This window comes from Juglans microcarpa x Juglans regia, chromosome 4D, assembly GCF_004785595.1.
Source record: "Juglans microcarpa x Juglans regia isolate MS1-56 chromosome 4D, Jm3101_v1.0, whole genome shotgun sequence".
Lineage (NCBI taxonomy): Eukaryota > Viridiplantae > Streptophyta > Magnoliopsida > Fagales > Juglandaceae > Juglans > Juglans microcarpa x Juglans regia.
In genome coordinates this window covers 29949927-29976197 of record NC_054600.1, presented here as the reverse complement: position 1 = coordinate 29976197, position 26271 = coordinate 29949927, and the positions used below count along the sequence as shown (strand labels likewise).

The 26271-nt window shown below is 33.7% G+C and overlaps 2 protein-coding genes across 2 annotated transcripts; one reads left to right on the top strand and one right to left on the bottom strand.

The window, feature by feature from the left end:
• Window positions 1–1344: 1344 nt before the first annotated feature.
• On the bottom strand, window positions 1345–13032 carry LOC121260920 (calcium-transporting ATPase 1-like). The gene is made up of 7 exons (XM_041162996.1): window positions 12351–13032; window positions 7598–7652; window positions 5561–7512; window positions 4324–4482; window positions 2962–3133; window positions 2536–2834; window positions 1345–1885 (listed from the first exon to the last, which is right to left on the bottom strand). The coding sequence occupies exons 1-7, from the start codon at window positions 12525–12527 to the stop codon at window positions 1637–1639; spliced, it is 3063 nt and encodes a 1020-aa protein (XP_041018930.1). The 5' UTR covers window positions 12528–13032; the 3' UTR covers window positions 1345–1636.
• A 10136-nt stretch (window positions 13033–23168) lies between these two features.
• On the top strand, window positions 23169–24538 carry LOC121259507 (probable strigolactone esterase DAD2). Its single transcript, XM_041161115.1, has 2 exons — window positions 23169–23713; window positions 23805–24538. Exons 1-2 carry the CDS (start codon window positions 23334–23336, stop codon window positions 24232–24234), a joined length of 810 nt encoding a protein of 269 aa, XP_041017049.1. The 5' UTR covers window positions 23169–23333; the 3' UTR covers window positions 24235–24538.
• The last annotated feature ends 1733 nt before the right edge of the window (window positions 24539–26271 follow it).

Genomic DNA, 26271 nt, shown 5'->3' with positions numbered 1-26271 from the left:
CATTTTAATAATATTTTATTTAATTTTTAACTTTAATATCAATTTATATTATCTGCAAAACGAGGCCTAAGTTTTCATCATTCATTGAGCATCCAGCACCTTAAACTTTCATTCTAAAGAAAATTCTTTATCTAGACACCGAGATAATCATTTCACGAGTACTTTGTTTTTACAACTTATCTTAATTATTTTATTTTATTTTATTATTATAATTATTTTAAATTTTTATATAAAATAAAATAAATAATTTAACTTTTTAAATTTTAAATAAAATAATATTAAAAAAATATATTTTAATAATATTTTATTTAATTTTTAACTTTAATATCAATTTATATTATCTGCAAAACGAGGCCTAAGTTTTCATCATTCATTGAGCATCCAGCACCTTAAACTTTCATTCTAAAGAAAATTCTTTATCTAGACACCGAGATAATCATTTCACGAGTACTTTGTTTTTACAACTTATCTTAATTATTTTATTTTATTTTATTATTATAATTCTTTTAAATTTTTATATAAAATAAAATAAATAATTTAACTTTTTAAATTTTAAATAAAATAATATTAAAAAAATACATTTTAATAATATTTTATTTAATTTTTAACTTTAATATCAATTTATATTATCTGCAAAACGAGGCCTAAGTTTTTCATCATTCATTGAGCATCCAGCACCTTAAACTTTCATTCTAAAGAAAATTCTTTATCTCAAACGTGCACCTGCTCAATTATCAATGCACAAGTTTTTTTCAACTGGAAAAGTTGCAGTCCAACGCACAGCACTCAAATTCAATTACCAACTATGCAAAACCGGAACTGTTTTGAATTTTTTTTTTTTTTTTTTAAATGCTAGTTTGCTTCAGAAATTTGATAGCTAGTATATTTTATTTTATTTTTAAATAGTTAAAAGAATTACCACTATGTAAATTTTAAAAATAATATTTAAAATTTTTTTTAAAAAAAAGAGTAGAAAACTAGTGGTCACGTCCAGTCGTAAGAGTTGGGCCGAACAATAGCGTGGGCCTTTTTTACCGATCAATAGGCGAGAGTAAGCCATACGCATTCGCCGTGTGGTCCATGGTGGTTGGTTTCGAAACTAAACGTTTCTCCTATTTGTTTGACATCACGTATACCTTGACTCGAAAATGCCAAGCGACACAAAGACTGCAACCTTCAAGATCAAACTTTTAATAAGTACCCATCTCAACTTAAACATAAACGGCTTTTGGCAATTGGCACCGGATGCCTAGGCAAAATTGGTTTTAGATGAAATTGGATCATGTCAATCATACACTAAGAAAAAAGAAGAAAAAACTCTGTTGATGGGAACATTTGGGCGTGTTATATAACAACTGGCAAGATCAATCATAAAAATACCGTATAAGTACGTTATAATACAACCGCATGATCAGGCAAATCTTTCAATTCATATCACAAAGCCTGAAGTTACAAGTCTAGAGAAAATCTAACATGAATAGACACTCCCCCACAAATGTCAGACACGCCCGTCTTGAGCCATAGGTTTTGTATTAACTTTTCTAGCCTATCAAATTTTACAAACGGAAATCCATGTTAGTTCAAAGTTATTCCACAGCTGTACAGTCAGAACGCACCTATTCAGTTTGCCCTGATTTCAATTTGATCCCACGTGAATCATCTTTAGAACTGCTGCTACTGGCATCCCAAGGAATCCCAGGAAAACACTTACAAACCACTGTTCTGAGCTGAGAGGAGTTGTGTTTGCAAATGTGCCCAGGAACTCAATGATGATGATTTGAAAGAGGACAGTGCAAGTAAGCACACCCACAAACACATAGTTCTCCATTATACCTTTGAAGACGTTTATTTTTTCCATCTCTCTAGAGCTGATCTCATTGAAAGCCTGCAGAAGACATCAGCATTCCAGGGTAAGTTACATAATACAAATAAATTCAAGATTGCAGCTCTTACGATGAGGGATAAAAAGGGGTAATTAATTCAGATTGTACTTGTAATCATGCCAGCAAACTATTAACAAGATTCGATATTGCAACTAGACATTAATATTCTATACCAAAAAAAAGGATAGGTTTCTCACGATTGAATCATGTGATTTCATAGTTAAGGCAAAAATCTATGTTCATCCAGTCAGAAGAAGTATCTGCCTAGAAAAAAAGGAGATGAGCATCCATCGCATAGGCGTGTATGGAAGGAATCTGTCAGCATGCTCCTACTATTATTTGCTATATTACTAGTAAGGATTAAAAATTAATAACAAGTCTATTACATAAAATTCCCCTCCCAAATATTAGCAGCAGTACTAATATATGTTTTTTGATGAATAGCAGTACTAATATATGTATGCATGCACATACAGCACTATAGAACAAAACCATAAAATTCTGGGCGTTTTCCTGGATATAGATTATACCATCAATTATGACCCTGTATGGTCAACACACCAAAGAAACGCATTCCAAATTAAGAGTGACATGTCCCCCACGGGAGTGGTGAAGGGAGAGCCCCAATTTGTCCCAGTGAATTTAAAATTACCTGACAAAAGACAAACGAGTTGAAAATGATCGTGTTCAATACTAAATCGGAATGTGGGCCATCAAGCCTAAAAGCTGCTTTTCCTCTTGTCTGGAGAAACCAAATTATTACAAACTGATACAGAGACTGCCCCAAGATATTCCTCCACATAACATTACTGATGAAGTTTCCCTTCCTACCAACCGGTGATCTTTTCATTAAGTCATCATTCGGAGGCTCTGTGGCTAATGCAAGTGCTCCTAGAGTGTCCATGATCATGTTGACCCATAGAAGCTGCACAGCAGTCAGAGGAGTGTTCCCTGAGAGCAAAAACCACGAAGACAAAAGAGTGAATGAAGGAATGTTATAAGAATGCTATAGGAAAAGGTTTAGCCTAAAAAAGTAAACTGATATGGAAAGAAAGAGAAACAATGAGCATCTGCTGACCTGTCAAACAGGCCGAAGAAAAGTTGACAATTAGGGCAACCACATTTACTGTGAGCTGAAACTGAACAAATTTTTGAATATTTATGTAAACAGAACGTCCCCATTTTGCCACAGTAACAATTGTGGAGAAGTTATCATCTAAGATTATGACATCAGCACTCTCTTTTGCCACCTGGTACAAGATTCATGACATAAATCACTAAATTACTGTCCACGAGATACAAGAACAGGGCCTGGATGCACAAACAACAATATCAAGGATTAAACGCACCTAATCAGTAAGTAATTAGTCCATACAAAAATGCCCAATAGGTTATGTACGCAGAAGATGATACGTCAAGGCCTCCAAATGGCCAAAGGATAAGCCCTATGGTCTTGAGTTTTTAAGCCTTAAATTCCTTCATGCTCAAAACCATTATCAACGTTTGATCACCCGACTCTTTTAGGTCAATAACACATCCTAATCTCTCCTTCATGGTTTGTTTTTGGAAAAATGGCAGTTTCATGATGCAAAAGCTTTTCAAGGTAATTAAAAGAATAGATGAAAAAAGGCAAAAAGTAGACAGAAAGAAAACCAGGAAAGATTTCTAATGTTTATATGAAATTACACAAATGTTGTGAGTTGCTGTCATTTGATACCTTGCGCTCAAGGCCCTATATGAAAACATATATAGTGGTCCACAAGGACTATGCTTGTTTCTCACAGTTTCCACCAAATCATAATTTACTTGGGGATGTTTGGAAGTTAATCTTTCATCTCATCCCATCTCATTTATTTCCAAACATCACTCAAACACAAACACTCTCAAACTAATCATTACAATTTTTCAAACAAACCATTACAATTTTCCCAAACTTTCAAACAAAAAAAATCAACTTTTTCAAATCCCAAAATAAAAATTATATTTTAACAATATATTAACTTTATAATATTTTTTCAACTTTTTCTCTCTCATTTCCCAAAACCCCATAAAACATTAACTCAAACTATCTCTCTATTATTCACAAAATTTTCATCTCATCTCATCTCATTTCCCAAGCATCCTTTTAGTGGTTCCCCCAAAGCTTCAAAATTCCCCCCCCTTAACTAGAGAAAATTCATGTCTAAATATGATTACCAATGACACACAGACAATTCCATCTAACTTTCCCTTAAGAATCGATGCACTTGTATTAGCAGGCAAGAATGAAATGAAAACATAGTTAATTTAAAGGGGTTGAGAATTTAAATAAATATATCTTGTTTAAAACCAAAGAAGTAGAATATAAATTTTTGAAGTTGGGGCTCGCATCACAGCTATATTTGCTAAGATTAACATTTTTTTTTATGGCAAGAACAAAGGAACAGCATCCAGGTAACACCTCAGTTCCAGCAATGCCCATTGCTAGTCCAATGTCTGCTTCGTGAAGCGCTGGAGCATCATTCGTACCATCACCAGTCACTGCAACAACTTCTTCAAAAGTGGTTCGTAACTGTTTCACAAGGGTATGCTTATCCAGGGGTAAAGATCGAGCCATGACCTGCACATGAAGAAATAATAGATTTTCTTTAGCAGATAACTTCTTCTCACAGAAAAGTTCTATCTAGCAAATAATTTACACTTCGATGACTGCCAATGATTTCAAATGACTCATTGAGACTCAAGTCGCCCAGAATTATCCTAATTTACCATACCCATTGCTTTAGTCCAATCCTTGCAGTTACATACTGTTTCTAAATTGAGACTGGGCAGTACTTCCAGGGAAGAGAACTTGAGGATAGTTAGAGCCCAAGATAAAGCAAAACAAATTATGAGAACTGCAAACTGGAAATGAGGAATTTGCACAGAATTAGTCCGCTAGGAATCTTTAAAAAAATAGTCAAGGAATGCAACATTCCTTAGGCACCTCTGGGATGGGTCATTGTGAGTTCGATATAGATGTCATATTTTCTTTAGAAATCAATTCAACAATGGAGTCCATGGAAATTCCGAGTCAAACTATTCATTGTTCAGACACCATGCAATGTGCATCAATGTAAACCATTAACTTAGATGGAGTAGATAAGGAAATTGAGAAGATGACAAGGGTTATAGATCATCCTATGAGGAAAATAATGATGCTTAATGATGAGGATTGATATATAATCTAGGATTTCATTGTATTGCTTATGTCAGTATAAAAGTCAATACAAACAATTCTTGCTGAATTGCTTGGTCATTCAGTGCCTTTTGAGAATATTTTGATTCAACATGTAATTTAATTTTAGCTATCAAATATCCTTGTCATGTAAATCTCATAATGCACAAAAGAACAATTAAAATGCTATGTTTAAATTTTATGTAATGATGTCGTGTTGCATAATGCTATACAAAATTGAGTTGATAAGCTAAATATGTGATTATCTTACCTTTTTTATTGTATTTTATGAGAATTTTGATATTAAATTTCTTCGATCAAAAAATTTCTTTTCTTAAATGTGCGCTTTACTTTTATCAAGTGTGCACTTGTGCTTTGTGCTAGGAGGCATTTATGCTCAAGTACGGCTTGGGTTTTCCACCAACACTGAATTTGTCTCCCAACTTCCACTCCAAATAATGTCATTAAGCACGTAAATCACCTGAAGTTTTGGAATAATTTCGAGCAATTCCTCCTCACTTTTCTCACGGAATTCTGGGCCTTCAATTGCTATTCCTTCACCAGTCAAAATTCCACATTCTCGAGCTATTGCCTTTGCAGTGTTTATGTTGTCTCCAGTAACCATCCGAACAGTTATGCCAGCTGCCTTACAAATTGCAACAGACTCCCTGACACCTGGGCGAACTGGATCTTTAATTCCAACAATTCCTATGCATGTGTACCCGTTTGTGGGTATAGGACTTTCAGCAGAAAATTCGTTCCCAATTTCCATATACGCAAGGCATAAAGTTCGAAGAGCTTCACTGGCAAATTGGTCAATTGTATCCTTCAAATGATTAATTGATTTCTCATTCAGTGGAACAATTTCACCGTTGGAGTCTATGACTTTGTCACATGCAGCTAATACTATTTCAGAAGCACCTTTACTGTGCACACGGAAACCACCATTGGGAAGCTCTAGAGCTACTCCCATTCGCTTCTTAACAGAATTGAAGGGCTCGACTTTCACAATGTTCAGTGCTTGTCTTTCTGATTGAAAATTCCCACCAAGCAACATCCCAAACTCCAAGAGAGCAGTGTCAGTTGGTGTTCCCAGTATCTCAACTTTCTCATCTTTGTTTTTAACAATTTCTCCTCCAGTGTTGGTAAATATTGATTGGAGAAGAATACTCAAGGCAGAACTAGGAATTTCAGAGCCTATACTAGAAGTCTCCTTAGAGCTTCCTACGTCATTGATTTTCCCACAGATACAAGCTTTCACAACAGTCATATGGTTAGTAGTTAGAGTCCCAGTCTTGTCACTACAGATACTTGTGGCAGACCCCATTGTCTCACAAGCAGCCAAATGACGGACAAGTGCCTTATCTTTCATCATCTTCTTCATGGCAAAAGCAAGGCTTAGTGTCACAGCCAAAGGCAGTCCTTCAGGAACAGCAACAACGACTATTGTAACAGCAATAGCAAAAGATTCCAAGATTTCCATCATATCATCTCCAGACCAGATCCAGTGGGACCCTTCATTTAGTTTGCGGCTGAGCAGGCCTTGCATCATAACAGAAAAAGTAACAACAGAAAAAAATAGGCCTATTTTACCAATAATGGTTGCCACACCATTAAGTTTGACCTGCAATGGGGTCTCATCATCTCCTCCCTCACTAAGGGTCTCCATCAGTTTACCCCACTGGGTTCTCATTCCAACAGTTGTTACCAGCATCTTGCATGATCCATCCTGAACTTTGGTTCCTGATAGGAGAAAAGGATTACCAGAATTGACGTTAACTGGTTCACACTCTCCTGTTAGACTGGATTCATTTATCAATACTGAGAACCCAGAAACAAAAAGTCCATCTGCCGGAACCTGATCTCCAATGGCAAGATGAACAATGTCACCAGGAAGAAGATCATATATCGATATCTTTTGTCTAAGTCCATCTCTGGTGACCTGAACTGTAATTTTTTTCTTCTCCCTGTCCAGGTCCTTGAACTGAAGAGATTGTTTGTAGTCACTAATGGCAGTGACCAGTACAACCAGCAAAATGCTGGCGACAATTCCAAGGCCATCATGAGCACCCTTTGGCCATCCTTCCAGAGTTATGCCAACAAGAAGAGAGACAAAAGCACAAACGGCAAGTATCATAAGGGTCATATCTTGAAGGGCTTCCCACACAAAGACCCAAAACCCTCGCACTGGGCTTTCGTTAAATTTATTAATTCCATAAATCTCTTTTCTCTGATTCAGCAAGTGCTCAGAAGTTGGAATGCCAATGTCATATGATGACGCAAGCTTCTTTGCAATACCCTCAACCCCATCACGTATTTTCAGTTTCTTCCCATCACGGCCTTCAACGATGGATGCTAACTCATCAGCACATATTTCAAAGCCTGCTGTTTTGACTTCCTCCGGCACAGTGTATTCACTGGAAAGAGTTAGACCTACAGGTATTGAAGTTCCAGTCAACACAATGAAGTAAAACCATAATATTACAAAAGTTTAATTTGAGAAGATTAAGATATTTACCATTGATAAATTGAAGTGCAGCTTGCGAAACCAAAACTGCAACTCTAAACTTTTCCTATAATGTTCAACATGAAAGAAAGAGGGAAAAAAGAAAGATAGAGAGAGACATCAGAAAACCAAGAATATGCAAGGAAATTCTCAGTTGTGCAGGACACAACAAATGTCCAATTTTCAGGAAATTCATTGTTTCTGAATTTGAACACGATTTAAAATTTATAACCATAGTTTAAAAGCCATTGTATAACCCCCCACCACACATTGTCTAACCAAATCCACTTCTCTCTTAAGTGCATTCCTCAAAACTTCCCATTTGTGAACCACCAACATTCAATCCAGAAGAATATTTTTATAAAATTGATAGATCTACATGAAGATTTTCAAGAAAGTGCAGGCAAGTTCCTATCCAGGTAAGATTATTAAAGAATATAAGTCCAGATGCACCTCAGTCGTCAAAGCTCATAGAATATTCTTACAGACCCTTACTACAGCAAAGTTTGGAGTCTAAGCAACTGATATTAAAATTAGTGGCATATGCTCATGTCCCAGTTGGAAAAGTTCCACAGCACGTACTTGCTAAAGATGCTAAGTACAGCCAATGAGGTCTGGAACTTCACACCTGCTTACATTCGAATTCCACAGCAGGCACAATTGAGCATCAACTTTGTTTGCATCAATGGAAGTATGCTAATTGTAGTTTAATATTGCACAGATCATGAATGATATAACACCTTGATTTCTCACAGTTGTATTGTTTCCTCAGGCCCAACCTACAGAGCACTTGCTAATGAGAATTAGAACACCTTGACTTAGTGAACCACAGATTAATATAAACAAAGACCAAACATAAAGAAGTCAGATATAAAGTTTTATTATTATATACCAAAAATTCTCTTTTTCCTTTTAAGATGCAAATTTACTAATCAAATTTTTGTATTCGGGATTTATTAATCTATCCTTTTCGATTGATAATATAGCCAGAGTGAGAGGGAAGGAGTAAAGCAATGAGAGATTCATGGAGTAGGAATTGCGTGAAAGATAAAAAAAAAAAAAAAAAAAGAGATGGAGAGAAAAGGACATGTGATAGAGAATTTATACTTCAACATCTTTCCCTTCCTGACATTCTTTAACCACATCAATATGTCCTTGTTCATTAATTTTTCTTATAAAAAAAATATGCCCTTGTTTACAAAATTTTTATCATCAAGGCCTTTAATAGACTTCTATTTCTTAGGGGACTTAAACAAACTCCTCAATCTCCCTATTCTACCTTCCAAAACATGCCAACAACTCTAAATTTTGGGGTTGGGTTGGATAGGACCGAACCAAATCTGTTGGCTCTGTGGAACCTGAATGGATCGAAGCTTCAAGTTCAAGTGTCATACCACTGTAACGCACCAAGGGAGGCTCAAGCCAAAAGGATTAGTCAATGATACAATTGAAATCTCATTGAAACTATTATAAAGAGCAAGAACTTCTCATTCTCAAGCAATGTGGGATCCCATACACCACCTACCCTTATTAATTAGTATGGGGTATTGAATCCCTCCCCCCCTTAAATTCTCAACGTCCTAATCAGGCCAATCCGTCATAAGGGACACGGCTCAAGTCCCACATTTCTAGTTGGGATGGTCTCTGATACAATTTGTAATGCCCCAAGAAAGGCTCAAACCACATCTGGGTCTACACTCTAAAAGGACTAGTAAACTATACAATTGAAGCCTCGTTGAAACCATTATAAAGAGCAAGAACTTATTTTTTACAAGCAATGTGGGATCTCATACACCACCTACCCTTATCAGTTAGTATAGGGTATCACAACCACGATCAAAACAAAAAGGAAGGGGCAACAAACCATCTGCCATGAGGCCAAAGTTCTTGTAATACTACAAATATTGTATAGAATAGTAGTGAATGAGAGCCCAATTCTTTTTAAGGGAAAAAATCTTGCGGGTTATAATGTTTCATTGGACTCAAATTGTCACATTGAATAGTCCAATTGGAATATAAATCCACATGTGGTTTGGCTTTCCATAAATCATTACAAATGAAATCACAACTAGGAATGGTCTTATGAGGATGCCAATGATTCAAGGGAAGAAATTGTTCTGCCCCAAATTGAGTATAGAATGATGAATTGCCTACGAATAAAAAGTTATTGTCGTGTATGATGATTCTATAGAGCTCCAATTGTAATATTAACTAACATTCTTGGAGCATAAGCCCAAACGTGGCTTGGGGTTCCTCCGATCTTTAAAATTGCTTTCTAGAGCTGGTTCTAATTATCTAGTCAAGTAACTAAGGAAGTAACAAAAGAAAAGCCAACCCAACTACTTATAATATAAAATAACTTCTATGGAGAGGGTAACAAGAGAAATGTTCCCACACATTCTTTACTTCTAGTTCTCAATTGTAGGGGTGAACTTAGTTGGAGTCGGATTCCCCTAAACCCAACTCTGACTTCGACTTTGTTAGAGTTCAAATCCAAACTCCGACTCCGACTCCGACTCCGACTTATATAGACTTCAATCCGATTCCGACTTCAACTTGTGTAGACTTCGATCCAACTTCGACTTGTGTAGATTTTGATCCGACTCCGACTTGTCGGAGCAGAGTCTGATTTGGGTTTTTTTTTTTTTTTTTTTTTTTTAACTTCATATTTAGCCTATTTTTAAAAAATAATTTTTTGTGGGCTTTCAAATTTTAATTTTTCCAAAAATTAAAAACTAAAACTAAATCATTCACTGATAATTTACTTATATACTAATATCTAACTTCTTTTTATACTAGACTTATAGTACTATATTTCTAATTTTTTTTTAAGAGAAATGTCATCATTCATTCATTTATCAAGAAAAACTTACATCCATGACCGTATCAACCATTTAGAGCTTAACCAATACACTACTAGACTTATCTGGACTTTACTGCTGCTGATACTCTCTATAGACAAACGTCAAAGAGACAGTACTCTGCCTAAATAGAGATTCAACCTCACCCTTCACAGAAATGGAGGACTCAATCTCTATGGACAAATCGTCTAAGAGATGAACTCTTTTTTTATTTTTACTATACAGTAAGGAAAATAAAAACGAAAAATGGTGGATTACAGTTTGAACTAACTCTGGTAAACTTTGACGACGCATGAAGGCAACAAGCTAGTGTCTTTTTAGCCACAAAAGTCAGATTTGAAAGATCTGGTGGTGGCGATTCTGGTAATCCGGCGCGTGTGGTGAGAAGAGCTATTGGAAGGATTGCGCGTGATGACCACGAGCGGTGATTTCTGCAAAACCACCACTATCGTTCGAATGATTTGCGGCCTGAGAGTCTTCATGTGCTGCACGTGTCCCTTGATAGTTGCAAGAAAACTGTAGATTTGACTTTTTCGGCCTTGAAGGAAATAAAATAAACTATGAAATAAGGGAAGGAGATGGATAAGGAGGAGGAGAAATGAGGGAAGGAGAGGGGGGAGGAGGAGCTCCTCCAGCGAAATTCAAATCTAGAGGCTTTTTTTTTTTTTTTGAGTTAGAGAGACGGTTTCTTTATGTGATCTATAAAATATTACATTCAAGTGTACTATAGTTCTAATTACATGTTATCATATTATAGTATTAAAAAATTATTTCTAGTGTCTAATTACATGTTATTATACTATAGTATTATGTGTTATTAACTTATTATATTAGACTTATTTCTATAATATAGTATTACATATTATTATATTATACAAGTATCTAACTTATTTATAACTTATTTTCATACTAGATTTATTTCTAGTGTCTAACTACATGTTATTATACATTAGTAAATTAGTATTATGTGTTATTAACTTATTATATTAGACTTATTTCAATACTAATGTCTAACTTATTTATATATTTGATTATGTTTTGTTGTAATAATATGATATTTACATATACTAAATTATTATTAGTCTTTTTTTTTCTAGTATAAGTATATTATTTTATAATAATTAGTTCATACTATTTTTTTTTTTTATAAGTAGTTTATACTATTGAATTTTACTATATAAGTTCTAGTTATATAAATATACTAGTATATATGATAAATACAAATTTATATAACATATGTATAATATCGGGGACGGAGTCGAAGTCGAAGCATAAAGTCAGAGTAGAATCTGATCGGAGTCATAGTTGATCCAGCAACACCTCCGACTGAAAAATTAAAAAAGACTCCGACTCCTTTTTGTTGAAGTTAGAGCAAAGTCGGACTCGGAGTCCCGTTTTCAAATTTTTGCTCAACTTTACTCAATTAGCTAGAGAGTTCCATAAAATCTGAAACTGTACTAAGGATCTACCTGGCTTTCGACCATGAGTGAAATGTTATATTTTGGACAAAGACAAACCAATGAATGTAAAGCTTTAAGCAGGCAGAAGACCAAACCAACGGGATCACGATATTAGAATTGCAAAACGAAGCTCAAACCAAAAGAAGGTGGAGACTTTTTATTTTATTTACTTTCCATTTGTTTATTATTACAAAAATTCAAATCAAATCGTAGATTTATGAAATAGAAATTCTAAACGTTTGTTATGCAGAACTACTTCAAACTTTAAAAACCAAGTACAATCAACTTGGCCACAAAAATTGAATCCATTTGTTCCACATCTTCGTCTGACTCTGTTGCCAAATAACTGTGATTTAAGTGCAGAATACATGGCGATTCCTTATGTTAGCAACAATTTTGAAAAGAAAAAAATGCAATGAAATGAAAAATAGCTGGGATTGGGACCTTATTGGAGCGACGGATAGCCTCAGCCTCGAAGCGCTTGGAGAGATTAGCAGTGAATCGGAATCTCCGTTTAGGGTTTTTGACTAGCCAGCAGAGGCTCCTCCATCTCTGAAGCGCCTCCTCGGACGAGTTCTTGGCCTTCACATCCCCAAAGTTATCGTTCAGGTAGCTCTCCATCGAGGACCCTCCCACTTCAGCAAAAGCAAGAATACTCCTATAAAATATTCAGAGACTCTAGCCTTTGCTTTATTGAAGCACGGGGAAAGAATTCAAAAGGAGGCTTGAGGAAGGAAGAATAACTTCGAATGTTGGATAAAAAAAAAGTATTCCGAGATAACTTCGAATTTAATTCAAATCAAAGCGTCTTGCGTACTGGGTGGGTGGTAGTTAGTGCGAAAAGCAGAGCATCAAAAAGAAGACTTGAATTGACCAAAGCGGATCAAATCGAGACTACGAAATCTAATACTCTTTCAAAATAATCTCTGTTGGCACTGTATACGTAACAACAGAGGAGAGGAGCGGTCAGAGTCTGTGATGGGATGGCGGACAAAAACCGGAGAGAAGTTGATTGAAAAGAGTCCATGCGAGAAGCCTACTATAGCAGTTGATCGGAAAGAGACCATTGGAGGAGGGGAGCAGGTGAATATTGTCCAACCAAAAAAAAAAAAAAAAAGTGCAAAACGCGTCCGCAACGTGTCTCTACCGCGTTGTAAACATTAATTATGCGCGTTGTAAGCATGTGGAGGTGTCAGCCGTCGCACGTGGGTGGCCAGAGTATGTACGTGGGATCCACGACGCTGTATTTTTTCAATCTCAATTTAGTGGGTCCGGCTTCTCTGAGTAGGCTTTATGATTATGATATCTCTACCGCGTGACATTATGGACTCGATAGTGAGTATTATAGGTATGTTATTTTAATCGTACAAAAAAATATTTTAATTTAATTTTTTTTCTTTATTTGTTTTTCTATGTGATCAAAAGTAAAATTATTCCTTTTTTTAAAATATCATTTATTTATCCTTTTGGTTTTTTCGTTATCCTTTTGAGAATGTCAAGTTATCTTTTATGCATCATCCCGATATATCTTAAATAAAATACATTTAATAAAAAAAAAGATAATTACAATCTTGAGAATAGAAATATCGCACAATTATTTTAAAAAAATAAATAAATAAATACGAGACTTATATAAAAATAAAAATTAATTTTTTAATAATAAACTATATTATTTTTCAAAATAATTATATAATATTTACGTATTTTATAACTATATGTAATATTATTCTTTTATAAATGATACATTCAGATTATGTTTGAATAGTAATATATTCTTAAATATTTTGTAAATAATAAATAATAATAAAAAAATTTAAAAAAATAATAATAAAATAATAAATAATAATGAGATATAATCTGGTGGTTTGATTAATCCGTTTAGGTCTCCACCAAAATTGGCCCTACACCATCTACTTCTCTATTACAGGATTTCTTCCTCAATTCTCAACAAAATCTGTGTGGCTATAAATGCTAAACAGGAAATATTTTAGAAAAGAAAATAGTTTTTATATGCCAAAGGCCTGTAAGTCTCGTAATCTTTTTTAGTATTTTTATTCACATAAATCTATATATTAAAATATTTATTTTTTTATTATATAATAATAAAATAATATATAAGATAATTTTGATTTTGATTATTCACATCAAATATCTACATTAAATTATATATTTATTCATTATATAGTAATAAATAATTAATAATTTCAAAAATATTTAATTTTTTTAATTAATAATTTATTTTATTTTATCATATTTTATTATTCTACCTATTATATATCAATTAATAATCATATTTTTATTAAATTAATATATCACTAACTCAAATTAATATACCAATTTTTAACTAATACAAGGAATACTTCATCGTTCCCTCGCTTTCAAAATGGATTCCTAAACCTAGGGGCCACATAAGGCTTTTACTTTCCGTATATATATTTTAACTTGGCAACCACTTTAAAGTAAGAGTTATACTATTCATACGGCGATATGTGAACACATATCGAATTTATCAAATTTAATTTTTCTTTTTTTTTTTACAATAATTAACATAATACAATTTTAAATTATTTAATATATCTATAAAAAATATATATATATAATTTTTGTACGGATAAAAGTGGCTTTCAAGTTGTAACATTGGAGAAAACCAATTCGGCCGAATATAAAAGACATTCAAAACTGACGTTGGGCCCAAAAAGTAGACGACCTCGTCTGCCATAAATCCGCTTCCCTTTCAGTATTCACGGCCCATTTGAAATCTCGGCAGAGCCAGGCTCAGGTCAGGCAGTTCGCTTTAGTGAGCAGACACTTGTGTATATGGCCCGGGGTTGCAAAACAGCTTATCAGAACCCCAGCGCTAAAGACAATTTATGTCTAAATTTAATTACGTCAAAAATTATTCTCCTTCACTACTATTTAATATCTCACATTCTATAAAAATAAATATAAAAATATGAAGTGAATAATAACTGATGAATATCATCTTTTTCCCAACTACCAATACTAAAACAACATTCTAAATTTTTTAATTTGGACAGTTTGCATCGTCGATTGAGATTTGATTATAAAAATATGGTGTTCATATTTTTAAAATTTAATACTTTAAAATGTCAATGCGAAAAAGAATAGAACAAAATTGACCAATCCGATTGAAATATATATATATATATATTATATATATTTTTAGACAATATAAATGTCCCTAATATTCATTAGAATGCACGTATTATTTAGAGTAGTGTTATATGTACATATATTTTTATTTACAATTTTACTTACAAGATTAATTTTTATAGTTTTCTTTTGAAATTTAAATTCATGATTTTCAGCATATCAATAACTGACATATAGTAAAGTAAATTTTTTATGAACTTTTCTTGAGTAGATATGGTATTTTCCTATTATTTATAGTCCAAAGTAGCCATAGATGTTCAGATGATAGATTTATGGCACGTTTGGTTAATGAGACGATACGAGAAATTCCAAAAACTTATCACAATTTCGTTATCAAATATCATACTTTTTTCAATTTTAGATTTCCAACTTTTTTATATAATCATTATAATTTTTACAAAATTCAAAACAAAACATGAAAATCAATACAATTTTTTTCAAACATAAAAGTAAAAATAATATTAAAAATATATATTGAAATAATTTTTTAATTTTACTATATTTTTATTCAACTGGACCAACATTTTTGTAGAAAAAAAAATGTAATTTCGCTCTCAGATGATTCATTTGTAACAAAATGAATTTTTTTTTTTTTAATCAAAGATTGGTATGGTACTAAAAGTATTCCTATTGTAGTAACTAATTGAGTGCTTAGTTTCCATTCAAATAGTTAAAACAATATCTGTCGTTAAACAGTACTTTGTTTAGTCCTATAATTCCGTTCAAACTTTAAGCCGCTGCTTTACATGTTTCATCTTGACATGTTTGAATGATTTCGGACCAACCATTTCGGATAAAACTATCAGCTTGACATGTTTCCTGTTTGAATGATTTCGAACCAACCATTTTTACTCCAACATAGAAGTAAGTCAACTAACCCTCACTATTTTTTTTACCTTAATTTTCCGTTTATAATCAGGACAAGTTATGGAGACAAAGTTTCTCAGTCAATGAATCTTATTACTTGATAGCGACAGTATTTTATAATTATTTAATAAAAATTAAATTAACCACAAATTCCTTGACTGAAAATTTATATGCAAGACCCACTTCTCACCAATAGTTCGGACCGGACCTAGAATATTATTTATATGCAATTTTGATCTATGATAATGGTACACATGCAATGTTTTCTTTCATGATAATTACGTAAAATTTCAAATTTAAATAAAAGGAAAAAACTATATTCCCTCACTTAGTCTATATATATCATATAAACTTAAACTGATATAAAAGAGTGTTATAGATTATGATTTATGGTATTGGAGACATTAAGGTGTTGTTTAGATAGTAAGTCGAGATGAAAGTTGAATAAAATATTATTAAAATATTATTTTTTTAATATTGTTATTGTCATGAGAATTAGAAAAATTGAAAATTTATTATATTTTGTATAATAATTTAAGAAAATTATAATGATGAGATGAAATAATTTTATTGTGTAAATGGACCTTAAAAAAAAGCAAAAAAATTGAAAAGAAAGAAATAAGAGAATTGCTACCGGTAAGAAAAAAAGAATTATAAATATAAAATTATAAATTGATATGATTTTATATTAAATATACTTTCAAATAAAAATGATTTTATAATTTAACTAACCCAACGTATTTTTGTTACTAAATTTTTAATGGCTAAACCATTTATCAGGTAAGAAACAAATAAACGAAGGTGTACGATGGGAACCCACCACATCGGAGACAATATGCGTACTACACATTAATACACGCGTGCAGTCGCGGTCTAATCGCATCCATTGCCTTGCAAATCACGGACTGGCTCTCTGTCTCCTTATCCTTCCCTACTTTTTCCGTATTTCAGTTCATTTTTTTTTTCGGCCAATTAAGCAGCTCCAGGTAGTGAACGATAACTCGGCAGAATCTGTGTTGAGATTTCCATGAAACTTTAAGGGGGCGGCGGATTCCACAAATGGTTTTTTCCCACCCACTAATGCCCGATGACTGTGGTGCATTCATTTTTACAACAAAAAAGTGAGAATTATTATTTAAAAATTAATTTTTTAAGTGAATTTTATATATATATATTTTTTTAAATACACATTCTATACATATTAATATAATTTTTTATTAGGTATAACTTGGTCATTGCACGCTCTCTGCAGTGATTGGTTCACAATAATCAAACCCATTATCTTCTAAATAATTTTAAAACATGCCAATTTGAAAAACGAATCGTATTATTGTATTCTTCAAACGATAACCTACATTTTAAATTCTATCCCGCTAGCTCATCATATTTATTGATGTAATATTATTATAAATAACTGACTTTATAGGCTAACTATTTAAATAATTATCACTTGAAAAATATTTCATAAGTCTGTCTGCTGGCTGCCTAATTGTTATATATTGTGTACCACTGTAAGAAAAATTATTATGTAAGAGTAATATTATATGTAGTTGTAGAGTGTACAACGCCATGCAATCGTTTTGAAAATAGAATGAGGTTTACTATTAAATTTTTTTTTTTTTATGTAAATCTCGTATATATTCGTTTTTTTTTAAAATGATTGTACAATGCTTCCGCACTCAAAACTAAAACTATTATTTCTCATATGTATATATATATATTATAATATCACTCCACAACAGTAGCTAGCCATAAATAATATATATAGTCATGACAACAAAAAGGAAATTCCAGGGTCGAATGAACTGCTGGATTTATGGCCGGGTGGGGAATTCAGTAACTGCTGGATGAATTATCAGCAGCTGTTATATGCATCATCCACTAGTTTATCACTGACCAAATAAATCTCACGTTGAATTCGTGGAACTTACACTGGTTCATCATGTTCTCAAGCCAGAGGAGAAGGTGGTCACTATCGCGGTACATTATCCAAGTTCAGCTAATCTGAGTGAAAATCGAATATGTGCAGAAAAAGTCTCCCAAGTCCTAACATTGAGACCCTACATTAATGAAGTGGGTGGCAGGGATGCATAGCTTCTACGCGCATGCAAATAAAAAGATGGCCTACACTTTCTTTCTTTATCCAAATGTTTCGATGCATGTATTCTGGCAAATGACTGTAAAGGAGTAAAGGGATGGGTGTGTGTGTATATATATACACAGATCATCATAAAACTTCATGGACACGTGACTAATTATAGTGGATAATGGTTACGTCAGAATTTAAATATTCGAAATTATAATCTCCGATATAATGATAGAAGAGATTCAAGAGAATCGTTTTGATCACGCCCATTCTACCCTTTGAATGGCCTGGAATTAAAGGAGTAGCTTACTGTGATAATTTACTAAAAAGACGTACGTTGTACAAATTTTATAATTTAATTTATTTATAAATTAAATATTGGAGTACTGTATTAAAGATCCTAGCTTTCTTGATTAACAAGTCAAGTATATCGATCATGCGTTTGACTATATATGGTGCGCAAATTAAAAGAATTTGAACCAGGATTCGAGAAATAACATGACCATTATATGATGGAGTCTGTCAATTTGAAAATATGCTCATAACAAGGAACGTACGCATGCATGCACGCACGCACGCACTTCAAATATTCATTCAAACTCCAACAGTGAAACGATGAATATATGGTATCCATAAAAATGCATGATTGAGTCAAGGAGTGAAGTACTCGTACTGATCCTCTACAGGACGAAAAAATATATATATACAACTTGTAACTTCCTCTGTGTGTGTATATGTGCGCGCCCACTGACCATTTAAATCAGAAAGTGTATCCTATGTTCCTATTAATGGATCATGTACATATCCCGGCCAATTGCACCTCGATCGTAATCTAAGATAAAACACTAATTCGTTTGTACTTAACTTTCCATAAAAAGGAATTTATAGGTCTAATTCATCTCATAAAATCGATTTTATAAGAGAAAATTATTCATTCCTTATAAGCATACTCAAGATCTTGTTCACAGGTAATGTGATATTATTCATCAACACTCAGTATTAATTTTTATTGTTCTTGTCACGGAGTAAGTAGTGTGAACCTTTATTTGTCCTGTGACAAGCTCTAATACCATGAAAAAGTTCATAGACCTAACCCATACATCTCATAAAATTGGTTTTACAATAGATAATTATTTATTCTTTATAAATATACCTAAAATCTTATTCACAGACAACAGTACTATATATATATATATATATATATATATATTGGATTCTGGATGAACTACAAGTCAGATTAGTTTTACGTCTCTCTATATATAATATATGTTTGTGTGTGTGAGTGTGTGTGACACATAAAGTTCAAGGATATGGTTTTCAAGTCTAAAGATAAGATAAGCCCAATGACTCATCAAATCAATTACAACTCCATAGGTCTCCACAAGGCTCTACGTACGAATCGTATATAAACCTTTATAGTCTTATAGACATTCATCTCTCTCTCTCTCCGTGTCATAGTCATTGTTTCCAAAATGAATATGCCAGTTGCCACTGCCGAGCTCGCAGCAGAGGTGGTGGCCCAAGCTATGACTTATCTGTAAACTGTCTAAGTCGCACCCTCGCATGCCTTTTCATCTCTCATTGATGGAACCTTACTCGCTATCCAGGCGTTATAGGACAAACAAAGTTGGGTTCATTTCGAGCTAGCTGTTTTTTATGCTTACTTTTGTGCAATTATCTTGTCACCAGTCACTTCCGGTCCCGGCACAGAGGTCCAGTCGTTAGTTTTTCACCACATAATTTCCAGGAAACAAATCCAAGGAGCCAAGTGCGAAATAGCTAATTCTTCTAGCTATAAAGTAAGATCGATAATTAGGACTGTATAGCTAGTGTAAAGGCCAGGATCGAGCCGTGCAAGCTGTTCTACTCCATGTATTTTATTTTTTGGGTTAATTTGATCCCCTATCGACCGACCCAAATTGGATACTTCGATTGTTTATATCAATTTTAAGGTTGTGTAAATTGCTCAAGGAATTAGTGGGGGGAAAAATGGTGTTATCTATTTAGCTAGTGTGAGATCGATATTTGTGTTGTACTGATCTGTGATTAATGTTAGTTTTCGCTAGATTTTGGTGTGGACGCTGCTTGTAGATCTTTGTCATCATGCACTCCTCTCTCTTCATATCCCTTAATGGGCTAATTTTATTGTCTAGTGAGCTCTGAATTCTTGAATGAAATTACATTAAACTATATGATCGTTCCTGATCTTAAAATCAGTGTTGCCATGATTTCTATTTATATAACTAACACATGAGTAGTATACCTTCCGATACGTCGACTAAGTAATATATGTACGCCACGTACAGAAATATTTTGTACGTATAAAGTCCAGACCGCTGTTTGGTACGCAGCTTCCTCTATGAAAGAAGGAAAAAAGAACGAGGATTAAAGAAAGAAAGACATTGTAGATTATAATACTATGCACCGTGTGCGCTTCGTATTAATGATTAAGAGCAACGCTCGAAAATGAAGTTATTCAAGAAAGCTTGCATTCATTTGTCGTATTGGCTTTAACTAAAGAGGTAAAAAATTTGGAGAGAGAGAGAGACAGAGAGGTGTTTTTTGCGGTGGGCATGGGCAATCCTTGTCAAAGATGGGAGGAACTTTCAAAAGAGAAGAGGAGCGAGAGATGTCGGGGTTGCCAATTATCCTGTGGCCAATGATTTGGATGTGGCAACAAGAGAAAGATGGGCCCTGAAGTATATATATTTTTTGGGGTGGGGGGAAGGGGTTGAAGGCTACACCCATTGAATCCGATTCTTCCCTCGTGACCCTACTTTCTACTCAATTAGCAGTGGATGGAAATTCCATGTGAAACGTTCACGCCGAGCTACAGTCTCGAGCATTATTACCAACAACCACATGCATCATCCACAGCTTGATCATGAATATGATCCTCTCGAACTTTGAACTGATGATGAGAGATGCATGGCGCCGATCCCTGATCTTGTACTTGTAATATTAACGCATGTTCTTATTCCTTTTATTATTCGTCTTCCACTCCTCATCTCGATTAATATCATGTCATTCTTGGATCATCATCTTCTTCGTCAGCACTCATATGTGCTATTAGAGCACTAGCATTACATCTTTAAAATTTGAAAAAATTTAGATAAAATGATCTTTCTTCAAAAAGTAAAAGCTTGAACTATAACCTACAATAACATATAGTTAGTATAATTACAAAATATGAAAATGTATATATTATTATTATATATATTATTATTAAAAAAAATATTATATTATCATTTTGACTAATTAAATGTGAGATTATAGTTAGAAAAATTTTAAATTTATGAAAAATATGTATTTACATCAAATTTTAAAGATATACTAATACTCTAATGCCAAATAGCACCATCCGGCCACTTGCTCTTTCTTTTCTTTTCTTTTTTTTTTCTTTTTTTTCCTTTTCAGCTGATACCTACAATATCCTTCGTACTAACAAAAAAGCCTGGAGTCTTGGCCCGGATATCCTAAATTGCAAACACCTAATTTCTGATTATAAATTGACTACAGTTCGCGAATTTCTTTGTACTAAACATTATATATATATATATAAGTAATCTATCATAATATAAGGAAGTATTCAGAATAGATGATCTCAAGTCTCTAATGCGCAACATGGCAATTAAGTTTTAAATTGAATGGGTTGCTAGTGGGTCTTTAATTGAAAAATGTCAGTATGAAAGCAATTCAAGTTATTCCTTCTGCAACCAACCAATAGGAAAAGGGAAAACAAAATTGAATTATTCCTGTATTCTAAAAGAAGGTCCGAGTAAAACAAATTCAATCACTATCGGGAACGTGACCCTGTAAAAATACAAACTTTAGCAGGAAAATAAAATGTATAAACAGGAGGAGAGAACGTAGTACCTTTTTTTTTTTTTTTTTTTTGATGCAGAGAGAACGTAGTACTGTACTATATATATATATATATATATATATATATATATATATATTCTCAGGTATATACATGGAGGCATAATGGCCGGAAACCTTGCATATTTCTTTCGTTTTTTTGCTACGAATAAGCGGCTGAGGGAGGTAGGAATAGATAAATGTTCTAAGGGAGGTAGGAATAGATAAATGTTCTATGTTTCTTGTAAAATGCGATGAGCATTTATTGTCATATCACGGATTAGTATTGTATATGCTGCTTAAATTGATATTTATAGAACATGCAATCAAGCCAAGCCAAATTCAAACTCAAGAATTTTACTTCAATAATATTACTCCAAGCTATATTATCAATTATATATGTAAAGTATTTTAACTCTTGATGACAATTAACGGTAAATATATAATCATTCATCAATTGATGCTTTAACGTCTTAAAAGAATTATAAGCTCTCAACACCCCGATCTCTTTATTTATTTACTTCTTATTTTTATAAGTATTTCAGGTTTAGCTAATGAGATGAAATGAGAATTCTATGAATAGTAGTAAAATAATTTGACTTAAAATATTTTATTGGGTTTCGAAAAATGAAAAAGAAAAGTTGAATACAAATATTATGAAATTAAAAATTATTTGAATATAATTTTTATTTTAAAATTTGAATACACTTGTTATTTTTTGTGTTTTATTTAAAAATTTAAAAAAATTATATTGAGTTTTGCGTGACAATAATAATGAGATAATAATTAAATAAAAAAAATTAAAATTTAAAATTTAAAAGTAAAAAGTAAAAAATATTTTATATTTAAATTATATTTAAAAAAGAATTACTAAAAAATTTAGACTAGACGAACAAGCCCTCAATCTCTTTTATTATTATTATTATTATTATTATTATAATCTACCGAGGAAAACGAGGTTTAATCAGACTCACTACAAATCGATCAGCTTGGGCCTTGGAGCTATAAAAATTAAGAAAAGAAAACAGCAAATCGAAGGCTTAAAGTGAGCGGTGTTACCCTGACAGCAGACTGTGGTTTGAAGGCAGTGACAATCAATAGTAATCGTAATCCAGTACCACCTACCCAATAGACCCTGTCATTGATTACGACGTCTCCATAAAATGAAGAGCGCAAGTTCGACTGTGATCCCTGCAAACCAAAAACCCCAGTAAATTTAAGATTATTTTCTACTCCTCTTGGCAGTATAAATAGAACCACAGATCTTCGACGACTTTAAAGAAGAAGCTGACTGGGTAGATGAGAATACGAGATTAGATAATTATATAAACCAAACCAAACCAAACCCACAACCACAGCACCCACCCACCCAGTTTGCTAAATTTCAATCTCCCTTTTCTTTATAAAGCAATCAAGATAACCTCATCGCGGACTCTCCTATGTATCTCATGGGCAACACCTTGTTAGAAGCTCTCAACGTCCGTGTGGAAGGGTCCGGCCAGAAGTTCTTGGTCCTCGCCCATGGCTTCGGTACCGACCAGTCCGTCTGGAAAGGCATTCTCCCTTCCTTCACCCCTTACTACCGCGTCATTCTCTACGACCTCGTCTGTGCCGGCAGTGTCAATCCTGATTACTTCGATTTTCGCCGCTACACCACACTCGACTCCTACGTCGATGACTTAATCAACATCCTCGACGCTCTCAAAGTCGATCGGTGTGCCTACGTTGGTCACTCCGTCTCCGCCATGATTGGAATTTTGGCTTCCATTCGTCGCCCCGAACTCTTCACCAAGCTCATCCTTATCGGCGCTTCTCCAAGGTAAAACAATTCATTAGCTTACTTGTCGCCGTCTGTTGCGTTGATTGCTTAACCTAAATGGATCTTTGGTTTTTGTGCATTAATTTTTAAGATTCTTGAACGACAAAGATTACCACGGAGGATTCGAGCGAGGTGAAATCGAGAAAGTTTTGTATGCAATGGAGGCTAATTACGACGCATGGGTGCACGGTTTCGCACCTTTGGCGGTAGGTGCTGATGTCCCGGACGCGGTTCGAGAATTCAGCCGGACCCTATTCAACATGAGACCGGACATAACCTTATTCGTGTCGCGCTCCATATTCAACAGCGATCTGAGGGGTGTCTTGGGCCTAGTCAAGGTGTCTTGCTGCATATTTCAGACCACAAGGGACGTCTCGGTTCCGACCTCGGTGGCCACGTATCTGAGGGACCATTTGGGAGGACGAAACACAGTGGAGACGCTGGATACCGAGGGTCATTTGCCCCATTTGAGCGCGCCGGGGCTTCTTGCTACGAAACTCCGCCGAGCACTTTCGCGCTGAGTCTGCTGGGCCGGCTATGCAGGCAGCGAAGCCGAAGACGAGGGAGCATTAGGTACTAACGAAGTGGGGTCCCGAAAAGAAAAAATGTAATAAGGGCGGAGATCTTGACACCTGTCCAACGATATGTGGACACTATGGACTTGGGACTTGGACTTGTATGATCTTCGACAGGATAAGAATCTCCACGTGATAATCACGTGATGACGTATCTTTTTTGTTTTGTAATTTAGGGTTGCTGTTCTTATTTTCCTATCTTTTATTATTATGAAAAAAATTTATTTATGGTCTATTTTTTTATCATTTTTTATTTATTATTTTGTGATACGAATATTAGATGATAGATTTATAAATAAAATTTAATAAATAATTTTTAATAATTTAATAATATATCATAGAATGATAAAAATAATAAAAATTAAAATGATGAATAATATTATTTTATTATTATTATTATTGCCGCTTTTGTACGAGTTATCCCTGGAACAAAGACACGAATTGCCTAATCTGTATATTTTCTCATTTTCTGACTGCGACTTGGGGGTGGTGTCTGTTATAGCTAAGATCCTCCTACATATGGGTGTCCGAGTGAGTGCGACGCACCACTTCATGGGCCTTGCACGTGGGCTACAGATTCTCTCTCCTGTGCACTGTTTTAACGGATTTTTCTAACCGCACAATTTGTTTTCTTGGTTTCTTTTTATTAAAGTTAGACCATTTCAATGCGTTAGCTCGACATAAGACTATTTTAGGTGTCGAAAATGAATAAATCTATTACAAGTTTATTTTTTAACATACTAAATAATCACAGTTTTCACATTATCTTTATATAAAAACTTAGATTTTTATTTAAGGTTGATTTTGGACTTCACTTCAAAGCTTGTGCGGTTGATTGAGATGTCTGCGGTTTTGAACCGGTCCGAGCATAGCAGTTTTGCAATAAACCCGAAGTGCAAAGATTAGACCAACGTCTAATAATTAGGTTAACCTTTTTATCATGAAAAGTAGTTACCATCACCCCCGGGCATGGCAATAAAGAGAAAAATAAATACTCCACCCAACCAATCGACTAATATTCTAATAAAGCACTAGCGAAAAAGGGACGGGCGAAAGTACTCTATTGCAATCGAGTGGTGACACTGCTGCCAAGTCAATGTTTTGTGGCCAAAGAGTTCTTATATTTACAGGTCTGTATATAGGACACACCACACATAATTTATAATGTAATATTTTATTTTTAAAATTTAAAATTTATTTTCTAAATTATATTATCTACATGACTTTTAAATAGTATTTTCCATTACAAAATTGGAGGTATTAACTCAGCCATCTGGTTTTTACTTGAATAATCTGAAAATGAGAGTATTCAATGCAATAGATTATATGTACATATCAGATTTTCTCTACATAATATTTCTCTTTATTTGAGTTTATATTCGAACAAAAGTTATTTGAAGTTACACTGTATTGAAGGAATGAATATTTTAATTCTCATCAATATATGCATATTGTCTCTTGGTTTTCATTCTAAGATGAGTGATTTATGGGCACATACATGTAGTTTGGTTTTCATACTGATTGGTTTGGACATATTCTGTATTCAATCCAAGGTTTTTTCTTTGACTATACTTGAGTGTTTCTTCTGCTGTTAATTCTATCCAGTATCCCAAGTGTTTGATTACATTTAAGCCATGGTTAGTGATAGGTATTGTGAAACCGATAGGTATCTTGGACTGTCCAGGACTCGTAGATAATTTGAAACTGATAGGTAAAAACAACTTAAACAATATCTATGTTTAATGAACTATGTCCATTACAGTCATTTGAAGGGTGTTTGTGTTGCCTAATCGGAATATCTTCAACGCAATCACATTCATCGTATTCTTTGGTTGATTGCTGTTCGGGAATTGTTACAAAAATGCTTATGCAGGTGGAATAGCACGTCTGAAATTTGCAAACACCTCAAAAAAATCCAAGACAACATTTTTTTTCTTGTCCAGAGTACAATAAGGAGGTTATTACTAACAACCCATTCTTGGT